The following is an 11,022-nucleotide window of genomic DNA, read 5'->3' as shown; positions in this document are numbered from 1 at the left end:
GATCTTTATTGATGTTTTACATTCAGTTATTCATTATTAATTCTTCAGACAATCATACAAGTATGATAAGTTATTTTCTATTTGCTGTGGGGATTCAAATGTAAAATAAATACAAAATACATTGTGGTTCAACGAACACTTAATGAAGCATTTTTTTTTCTGAGGTATTCCTTTCAGTCTGGTATTTCAGATCTTTTTACTTCCCCCCAGAATTGTCTATTAAACCACATAATGGATCTGTGAACTGGTGATCCAAGTCCCCTGTGAATCAATGAACTTGATTTTCAACTGCATTAGACATATTTTTTGATCTCATCATACAACACCAATACAAAAGCGCCACCCATGCCTCTCAACACATTGGACCAGGCACCTTTGAAGAAAGCCTTGGCTCCTTCATCTTTTGCAATCTTCTTCCAGCAGTCAACTGTCCCCGTGTACATAATGTCAGCTGTGAAAACAAACAGGAGTAAAGGCTCCGTAACTCTGGAACAAAGATTTTTTTTTCTCCCTAAAAGACATCTGCACACAGTGTTACCAGTTTCATACAATCAGTGTCTTGAGCATTAAGCCCTATCTCTATGCAATACTCAACTGGACACCTTCCTTGAAAAATGGTTTGGCTCCTGCCATGACTGTTCGATCTCCAATGATTCTGACTCCTTTAACTCAGATCAATGAGTAATTGGAGAAATAAAACCAGGTACTTCAAGCTGTCAACCTAAAACCAGGGAGCATTATGCTACACAATCACCTTTTATATGGAAGACAAAACTGAGGCCTAATGTCAAGTCATACTGCTTAAGATTGATTATATGGCTAAAATAAAGGGCTGTAACTGTCAGGTTGAACCATGTCAAATGGTTAATACCTGACTTTAAAATGGCAATCTTACATGTTTCAACCTGTAGAAATAAAAAGTTTTTCCACCACAATGGACTGAGGCCATCTCTCTTCCAGCTAAAAGCTCCTCTCCCAAATACTCCTGCAATAACTAGATAAGGGAATCCTTAATTCTTTTTAAACAACCAGCTAATTTCTTCTTTTTCCTTGCTTCTACACCAAGGCTGTAAGGGCCCAAGGTCTCTATCATGCTGGATACCTGTTTAGTTCATCTGTAAAAATCTCATCCTTGATGGTCTTTATCATTTCTTTAATAGAAAAAAAAAAAACTTTTCCTAAAGGAACAGTTCAGAATATTAGGGGAAATTAAGCATAATCTTTCTTTCCTAAACCTTTCTTACCACACAGTTTTGGTCATCTGGAATAATGAAGATTGAAAGGAACACTTAACAGGGTTCAGGCTTACCCCCTTTCCGGCCAGACTGCATCATCATCCTACGACGAACAGTGTCAAAGGGGTAGGACACCAGCCCGGCCACTGCCGTCACGGTCTGGGCGATCATCCAGCTCACGATAATGTGCACGTTCTTGGGGTCAGGCAACATCCCTGCGGGCAGAGCCAAGCAGCCAAACAGCCGTGAGATGAGGACTCCTTTCAGCTGCTGGGCCAAGAGCAGGTGGGCGGAGGTGGGAGAGAAGGGGCATCTACTTCTCCAACTGCACTCTGCGGGCCTCGCCCCCCCCCCCCCCCGGGTGGGGGGAGACCTCAAAGCTACCGGGGCAGCCAACAGAAGCCTGCTGCTGCCCCTTCTGGATCCAGGGATGCCAGCACTCTGCAGGCTTTGGTTACTTCTAGTTTAACTGGAAACTGGTATGGCTGTGTCAAAAGGGAAGTTAAGTTCCCTCTTCCTCTCTGAACAGCTCAAGGGCAGAGTTAATTTCAGTAGAGGACACAGAGAGTCCTTTAGCTATTAATGTATCCACACCACATTCAGAAGCCTTGGGTTAGCCCAGTGACTGGAAAAGAAACAAGGTTAATAAATGTGAAGTCCTCTGGAAGCTACAGATCCCACAGGCCCTTCTCTCCACACACCCTCCTCCTCCCCGCGCCCCACCCCCACCACAGCCCCTCTCTCACCCTTGGCAGTATCATAGACTCCGAAGTAGGCAGCTCTGTAGATAATGATGCCTTGCACAGAGACATTGAAACCCTGGTAGAGACCCCTCAGGCCATCAGACTTGAAGATCTTGGTGAGACAGTTGCCCAGACCACTGAACTCACGCTGGGCGGCACCCTTGCCCACGTCGGCAGCCAACCTGGTCCTGGCAAAGTCCAGCGGGTAGACAAAGCAGAGGGAGGTGGCCCCAGCTGCCCCACCGGAGGCCAGGTTACCAGCGAAGTAGCGCCAGAACTGCTTATGCCGATCCACGCCCCCCAAGAAGATCTGCTTGTACTTGTCCTTGAAGGCGAAGTTGAGAGCTTGGGTGGGGAAGTACCGGATCACGTTGGCCAGGTTACCCCTCCAGAAGGAGAGAAAGCCCTGCTCCTTGGGGATCCTCACCACACAATCAATGATCCCTTTGTACTGCTTCTCAGCGCTGATCTGTTTGCTGGCATGCTGGACCTGGGGGAGTGGAAGGGGAGGGGTGACAGGGGACAGGCAGGGAAGGGAGAAGGGAACAAGACGGGAGAAAAGAAGGTTTGCACTCCCTCCATTTCCTTTTGAGAATACAGCTTGAGAAAACCAAGCCGATACTGAGAAAATGTAAACATATATTAGCTACCAGGAAAACCAGCCCAAAACTCCAATTTTTGTCTCAATTGCCAGGGCCTTTTTACAGAAATGTGTGCCCTAGATTAACTGAAAGGGCCCTTTTATGTAAAGATGGGCATTAATTGATTGCATTTTCCCTATACACCAGGCTTACTGGAAGACAGAAACGACCCAAGCTACATTCCCCCAAGGGCTGGCAATGTAACAGGCGTGCAGGCAGGGGATGGCACTCCTCAGTGCCACTCAAGTCTCCCTGGAGATGAGGCTCTCTCAGGGGAAGAAAAAACCCACTAGAGCCTGGAATTTTGCAAGAAACCAGTTATTGAGGGGTTTGTTGCCCCAATGAGGAATTTGTTGGGGTTTGGTTGTTGATGATCCAAATCACAATTGGGCAATCTGGAGCAACACAGGACGCATGGCCGTCATGGGCCACTCAAGGACCAGGCGTGGGGAGAAGCAGATTCGGAGATTTTACATATGGTGATCTGAGTTTATTTGGAAAATTGTTTCTTAATTTCTCAAAACCCCAGCTGCTTTTGTCTGTAAAATGGGGGAAAAGAGCATCCATGTCGTAGAGGTTATATAAAGGTGAACGAAATGATGTGTCCGTCTCTAGCACAATGCCTGGGACACGGTAAGAATCCTCGAGTCACAGCGATCATTTTGACGTTTTTATTGTACAAGATGGCTGCAGATGAAAAGAACACTGAAAATCTGGAGAGGCCAGCTTACGAGGCCCTAACTGGAGCGCGGGTGCTGTCACGGGCGCAGGACCTGGCAGGCTGCAGCCGACTCCGGGGGGGTTTCCATATATAGACACCCTACCGCGGGGGCGCCACCCGACACCAGGAATCTGCTACTGACGCTGGACCGGTGTCTGCGCAGAGGGCACCTTCCCCTTAGCGCGGGCCCAGCGTCGGGGCCTGCGGCCTAGAGCAGATCTCCTGCGGCTCCCCGCGCCCCGCGTCGCTGCGGCTTGCACCATACCCCGGCGCCGTGCCGGGCCCGCGCCCCGGCAGACCGCGCACCGCGCCCGCGCCCGCGCCGTGCTCACCTGCAGCAGCAGTTTGACCCTCTCGATGGGGGCGACCGCAGTCTTGGAGACGGCAGCGGCGACGCCACCTGCCAGGAAGTCCTTGAGGAAGCTCAAAGCCTGATCACTCATGATGACAGCAGGGCGCACTCAGTCTGCAAGGAGCCGCCTCGCGCTCGCGCTCTCGTTCTCGCCTACGCCCTAGCCAGGCACCGCCACGCCGTCCCCGTCCCCTGCGCGAAGCGAAGAGGCCGCTTGGCTCGCCGCAGCCCTCCTTATAAGCCCGGCGCGGCGTCTCGCGAGAGGAGGAGGTCCCGGGCCGGAGCGCGCATTGCGCATTGGCTGCGCAGGTGCTGGACACCCCCTCCTCGTCCCCCTCCTCCGCAGAGGGCATCGGGGGCGAAGCCGCTTCCGGGAGGCAGGGGTGGGCCGGGGGCTGTGCCTCCAGCCTGGGACGTTTAAAGGGCACATTCGGGTTATCTGTGGCGGCGAGCAGAGGGAACACCGTGTCACCGCGGCATGTGGGCCGCTGTATTTATAGCACACGAAGGCTTAGCCCGGGGACGGACACGGGACCCGCCGCCTGCAGCCGTGCTTTCTTTAACCTCGGGCCCGCACGGGACGCGCTCCGGGCCAAGGGAGTGGGGGCTATTTTCTTGTCCTGTCTCCGTGTCCCTTGCCAGCCCTGCTTGGATCTCCACCTCTTCAGAGCTGTGCGCTCTGGCAAATCCATTGTGATCCTCCTAAATAAATGTTAACGTCACTTGGTGCTGCGATCTCCTCCTCAGATCTGGCAGCCGACTGTCCCCCCCTCTCCATTCAATCTTGCAGTCATTCATGCTGCAATCGAATACCGTGCACCGGGCAGTCGGGGGCCCAGGGAAGCCCGGCGCAGGGCCGTAGCTGAAGCTTGCAAAGGGCGTGTGGGGCCTCTGAGGCTTGCTTCTCTGCTAGGTCGGCCCGCCACAGCCCGCTGACTCAAAGACCCGGGGTGCTTCTTGGTAAGCTCCTTGGTACAGCTCAGAGGACACTCCTTTTTTCACCCCCACCCCACCCCAGGGCTTAATGTGCCACCGTGCTCTCCACTCCGGGCGCGCAATCTGGGCAGAATGTTCTCAATCAGCGAGTGCCTTCTTGAGGGTCAGGGCTCACAACCTCTCCCAGGTTGGATCCCTGGCTGTATTGATCTCATTGTAATAGGAAGATGGGGTTGCGGAGATGCCAGGCCCAAGGAACTCATTGCAATCATAGTTAAAGTATGTCATTCTGGGCTTTCATTTCTTTCCCCCAGGAGTTCACATAAGGCGCACAGGTTTTCAAATGCAGCTGATCTGCTTCTGCCTTCCAAATACAGCTGTTCCTTTCGCTAGAATGAGGGCCGAAAGTTTTTGACCTCAAACTCTTTACTCAACTCTCTTTCCATGTTTGCTAATGTCCATTTGTGCATTTGCAAAGGTTTATGATTTTTTTTTAAGGAAAGAGCTTGCTGATGAGTACGGAAGTCATGGTAAGTGTTTGTTGAGCCGCAGCCGTGTGTCACTTTGGGCGAGCAGAGGTCACCGGTGGCATGCCAGGCCATAGAGGATACGCATTTACCCGAGGAGAGGCAGAAATCATGATGAGCAGAGCAATGTGAAAGCTAGGAACCACTGCACAGCGGCCAGAGGTCAGAGCAGATAGAAGGTCAAGAACTTGGGAGAGACTCACAGAAGAGCCACTTACACATTCATTCAACAAACACTTGCGGAGCATTTGCTGTATAAACCACAACTAAGCGTGGCCCTGTGGAGTCCACGTGAGTAAGACGTGGCTTATTACCAAGGATCTTGTGGTGGAACGTCTTTGGCTTGATCAGCTTTATTTATCACACCTTCACGTATGGATTTCTATGGATCAGAAGAATCTTATATCACTCATTTGTACCTACAATAGTGTACTATGTTCCAGCCTATTAATATAGAGCACCTGTTTAAGCCATTTTCTTTTTTTTAATTTTTTTTTTATTTTTTGACAGGCAGAGTGGACAGTGAGAGAGAGAGACAGAGAGAAAGGTCTTCCTTTTGCCGTTGGTTCACCCTCTAATGGCCGCTGCGGCCGGCGCACCGCGCTGATCTGAAGCCAGGAGCCAGGTACTTCTCCTGGTCTCCCATGGGATGCAGGGCCCAAGCACTTGGGCCATCCTCCACTGCACTCCCTGGCCACAGCAGAGAGCTGGCCTGGAAGAGGGGCAACCGGGACAGAATCCGGCGCCCCGACCGGGACTAGAACTCAGTGTGCCGGCGCCACAGGCGCAGGATTAGCTTATTGAGCTGCGGTGGTTGTTTCTTATTGTCATCATGAAAAAAAAATGCTGTTAAATAAACGCACAAACTTCATTGTATCTTTTAAGTTTTTTCCTTTTCATGTACTCCCAAAATGGAATGCATACATTGAAGGGTTTAACACTTTGCAGCTCCTGTTAGATATTGATAAATTGCTCTTCAGAAATCTGAACTCACCAGCAAAATAGGCTGGTGCTTTTTATTCATAGGCCCTTCTTCAACAACGACAAAACCCTTTTATTCATATTATGAGTTTCACTTAGCTCTTCTTTAATTACTATGAAACCGTACATATTCCAAATGATTCAACTTAATTTGTTAAGTTTTCTTACTGTGTAAACTTTTAATCTTCCTCAACCAATTTATAATGAAAGTATTTTTACTAACAACCACTCTTTATATATTTGGGACAATAAACAGATGTTGAGAACTTTCCATTTTGTTGTTTTTGATATTTATTTTATACTCTTGTTATTCTCCCAATGTTATTTAAATATCAAATATATATTATGATAATATGCCTTATGATTTTCTATGACTGTATCTGTTTTACAAATACATCAGTTTATTCTACCCTAAAAATAGATATATTAGTCTATTTTCCTCTTGGTAGAAAAGATATCTTTGGTTATTTTAAAAATATCTAGCAATAATTATGTATTATAAGGATATAATTTCACATTCTTCCTTACCACTCTTGGATATCCCAACAGTAATTCTTAAATAAATATTTTTTCTCTCCATTATTTATTTTATAGTATTAATTCTAGTTTTCAGATAATGATTTATAATAGCTTTAATTTATTCAGTCTCCATACTATGACATTTGGTGATCATAATTATTTAGGAAAAAAGCTAATACATGTTTCTGCAACTACTTAAAAGATAAAAAAGTTTTATCTGCTTATATATCTTGATTTATTTTTACTTTCAAGTTGTTCGATTATTTAAACATTGCCAGAAGAGTTTTAACAGACATTTATATTAAAAATTAACTTAATATAATAATTCTAGAAGTATTATCATCATTGTTATACTTTCTTTTACCAATCCAAATTTTTTATATTTTCTAAGCAGGAGATGTATTCCTCCTGGGCTTCTCGCCAATTCTCCTGTCATGTAGAGGGAGCTGTAACCGGAATCCTTGACAAGGGGTTTTCCATGGAAGCCCATACGTACAGCACTCCCTTTTCATGGACTTTCTCAGAAAAGAGAGGCCTCAGATGCCCTCTGGGGCGTGAGCTGCCCGGGATCACAAGATCCAGGTATCACTTACACAGGCAGAGGAGAGGAGAGAATGGCGCTCGGCACAACATGTGTCTCCTGGCCAGTCCCAGGACGGAGTGGCTGTCTGCCAGCAGGAGGATGGACAAGGCATCTCGGGGATAAGAGAAAGCACTTGACTTCCAAATGTGGCATGAAGTCCTGGAGGCTGGGAGGACAAGCTACACGGAAATGGGGGTAGGGTACTGAGCTGGATTTCTGCACTTCTGGGGGCTTTTGTAGAACTAGTAGCTTACCAAACTGAGACTACAGAGTGGGAGCTGCTAAAGAGTAAAAGGCAGAGCCAAAGAGTCAAAATAAAGGAAAACACTTGAGGATTTGCTGGTGTGATGATAATGCCATGCCTATGTGCAGGTGTACATCTGAAAGAGTTAGGAATTAGAAAACACTCCCACTATCTGTACACATGGGACGTGTTAGCATTAAGCAAAGAGGATCAATACATTTATTTCTCATCACTCAAGAACCCATATGAATTGCTGGATGTCAATCAAAGGAAATTATTAAGACTCATTCACATTGATGCACTGCTTTGAAAGGACAAAACAAAATGAATGAATATTTTCCACAATTCTTGCTTGGGTTAGCTTAGTGAATTAGAACAACACTCCACTTAAAAATATCCTTTATAATGAATTTTCTTTGTATAAAGTCCATATTAGAGGGCCCACACACCAACCATATCTTCACAAATCATGAATATTCATGGAAATTCCTCCAATCACCAGTAGTTATCTAATGTAAGTGACATTGTAAAACTGCAACATGTCTCTCTCTTTTTTCTAACTCATTTTGTTCATTCTAGGAACTTCTACCTTTTAGTGGCCAACTCCCTCGGGTATTTAATTTCCTCCCATTGTTCCTCATTAAAATTGAAATGATCTGAACCACTTATACCGCATTAATTCATTCATTCATTCATTTTTTCTCTTTTCATCTTCCTACAAGGATTACTGAATACGTACACTGGACACCATGCCCTCTCTGGGGTAGGATAAGATCACCGCCTGGAGAAGCTCACATGCCAGAAGCAGATATTCTTGTTCTGCTTCCAAAGCTGTTTCAACACGTGTAGGGCCCAGAAGTAATTCAGTGTGAAATCTCAGTTAGAATTTGTGTGACTTTTCAAAGTTACATTATTTTTAATTGACAGAAATATTGTATATATTTATTATGTACTACAACATGATGCTTGGATGTACATATACATTGTGGCATGGTTAAATCTAGCTAATTAACAAATGTATTACCTCACATAGTTATTTTTGAGGTGAGAACACTTAACATCCACTCTTTGCAGAAGTTGTATTTCCAGCATTTTATGGATGCTTCTGAAAGAAAAAGCTTTGCTAGAAGTATTTTACGCCCTATTATTTAAAAGAGGAGACTTTGAGGGGGGCAGAAGAGCCCCTGATTCGTGGAAAAGAGGTCAGAGGGATCCTTCCGGAAGGCTCTCCGCCTCCAGCCCCTGCAGCCCACCCCAGCTGGCACAGGCAGGCCGCACACTTCCCAGAGACAGATTCCTAACTCCCTTTCTCCCACTCCAACCTTAGCAGCTCTGCTTTACTCAGGACTGCAGTGAGCACATTTAGTATCTCACGACACAACTAAACCTGCACTTGCACTGTAATCACACCTCTGTGGCCCTCCACCACTCACACTGACACCTTCCAGTTTCACTGACACACAGCCTCCCGAATAAGCCCGGTAATCGCTGAACGTTGCCTTGATGGATTTTTTTTTTAACTTTTATTTAATGAATATAAATTTCCAAAGTACAGCTTACGGATTACAATGGCTTCCCCCCCATAACTTCCCTCCCACCCGCAACCCTCCCCTTTCCCGCTCCCTCTCCCCTTCCATTCACAGCCTTGATGGATTTTCTAAGTATATTTTGAAACGACTTCCCCAGGGTTTAAGGGTTCCATTCTACCAATCATGAAAAAAATTTGCTTTATACCTACTATTGAAATCAATACTATCAGAGAGATCATCTTTTGCCATACGTACTGTTGAAGAACGCTGTTTTGCTATTTTAATGTCTGTGGGCTTTCTCCTATATGCTTTCTTTTTTTAATTTTTTTTATTTTTTGACAGGCAGAGTGGACAGTGAGAGAGAGAGACAGAGAGAAAGGTCTTCCTTTGCCGTTGGTTCACCCTCCAATGGCCGCCGCGGCCAGCGCGCTGCGGCCGGCGCACCGCGCTGAACCGATGGCAGGAGCCAGGTACTTATCCTGGTCTCCCATGGCGTGCAGGGCCCAAGCACCTGGCCATCTCCACTGGACTCCCTGGCCACAGCAGAGAGCTGGCCTGGAAGAGGGGCAACCGGGACAGAATCCGGCGCCCCAACCGGGACTAGAACCTGGTGTGCCTGTGCCACAAGGCGGAGGATTAGCCTAGTGAGCCGCAGCGCCGGCCTCCTATATGCTTTCTATTATTCCATAACTCCTCATATAATTGCTCAACTTTTTGTGTCATTGCCACAGGGAAAAGAAAAGACTCAAAAAGTGGGGAAACATAGAGTCTATTCTTGGCATTAGAATTTCCAAAGGAAGAGATAGATTTCAAGTATAAACAGTAGAGGGGCTACAAAGCTTCCAATCCAGCCACACTTCCAAAGATTACACTAAGTTTTCCCAAACCTGGAAAGAAAAGAACAGAGAGAGAAAGCAAAAAATGATGTGCCAATGTGAATCCCTGGGAGAGAGGTGGGGCATGTAATTCTGTCCTGGGCTAGGAGGGCAAAGATTGGTGCTGTTTGGGTGCACACCAGAGGCAGCCTCGCAGGATTAATTTAAGAGAGCAAGAGAAGAAGTACCAGACGCCTGCACGTTAACTTGCTAATGGCAAAGAACCTTAGCCCCGTTACGTTTCTCCTGGTGTGGGAGCAGCAGATTCACACTCTGTACCTGGGGACACGAGTGGTAGCTGAGAGCGAGAGAGACCTGAAGAGCCGCATGGCTAGAAAAGAGGAAAGTGTCAGAAGTGACCCTGATGGGGCAACAGCTGCAGGCCAGAAGGAAATAAGGACCGGGAAGCTGAGGCCAGCGTGGACAGATGGAGATTCAGACCACATGGCCCTCACGCCCACCCTGTGTTGGATGTGGAGTCCTTCTCTGTGGATGTCTATGAAATTCCAGCCTATGCATTTCTGTTACATGGCTATGGTACACTCATAACAAAGTCTTTCCATGTATGAGCTCCATGATACCTTAAACATAAGAGTTGTTCAGTCAGCGCCGTGGCTCACTTGGTTAGTCCTCTGCCTGCAGCGCCGGCATCCCATATGGACACGGGTTCTAGTCCCGGTTGCTCCTCTTCCAGTCCAGCTCTCTGCTGTGGCCCAGGAAGGCAGTGGAGGATGGCCCAAGTGCTTGGGCCCTGCACCCGCATGGGAGACCAAGAGGAAGCACCTGGCTCCTGGCTTCGGATCGGCGTAGCACTGGCTGTTGTGGCCATTTGCGGGGGTGACCCAACAGAAGGAAGACCTTTCTGTCTCTCTCTCTCTCATTGTCTATAACTCTACCTGTCCAAAAAAAAAAAAAAGTTGTTCATCAAATGTAATGCACTTCAGTTTCTAGAGCAATGGCTCTCAAAACTTTGCAACAACAGAGCACCTGGAACACACTGTGTGTTTTCTGTAGCACAATGAAACGCAGATATATGTAACTTGATCATAAACTAAGAGGAACTGTGCCAGCAGAAATAGGATTTCCTAACATCTCTGTCTACCATACAAAACATAGCCATTTTAGTGGTGGGCTAA

At 47.0% G+C, this 11,022-nt stretch overlaps 1 protein-coding gene across 1 annotated transcript; it reads right to left on the bottom strand.

Moving 5' to 3' along the window:
• Positions 1–271: 271 nt before the first annotated feature.
• On the bottom strand, positions 272–3,796 carry SLC25A4 (solute carrier family 25 member 4). Its single transcript, NM_001082686.1, has 4 exons — positions 3,673–3,796; positions 1,982–2,468; positions 1,310–1,450; positions 272–451 (listed from the first exon to the last, which is right to left on the bottom strand). Exons 1-4 carry the CDS (start codon positions 3,781–3,783, stop codon positions 294–296), a joined length of 897 nt encoding a protein of 298 aa, NP_001076155.1. The 5' UTR covers positions 3,784–3,796; the 3' UTR covers positions 272–293.
• Between the last annotated feature and the right edge of the window lie 7,226 nt (positions 3,797–11,022).

Source organism: Oryctolagus cuniculus, chromosome 2 (assembly GCF_964237555.1).
Source record: "Oryctolagus cuniculus chromosome 2, mOryCun1.1, whole genome shotgun sequence".
NCBI lineage: Eukaryota > Metazoa > Chordata > Mammalia > Lagomorpha > Leporidae > Oryctolagus > Oryctolagus cuniculus.
This window is presented reverse-complemented; position numbering and strand designations above follow the sequence as displayed.

What these genes read in the sequence shown, in the direction of transcription:
- SLC25A4 (NM_001082686.1), bottom strand. Translation starts at nt 3,783, where the DNA reads ATGAGTGATCAGGCTTTGAGCTTCCTCAAGGACTTCCTGGCAGGTGGC. An exon ending in AGTCTATGATACTGCCAAGG is followed by an intron (nt 1,451 to 1,981) that starts GTGAGAGAGGGG and finishes CTCTGCCCGCAG; the next exon opens with GGATGTTGCCTGACCCCAAG. An exon ending in GCAGTCTGGCCGGAAAGGGG is followed by an intron (nt 452 to 1,309) that starts GTAAGCCTGAAC and finishes TTGTTTTCACAG; the next exon opens with CTGACATTATGTACACGGGG.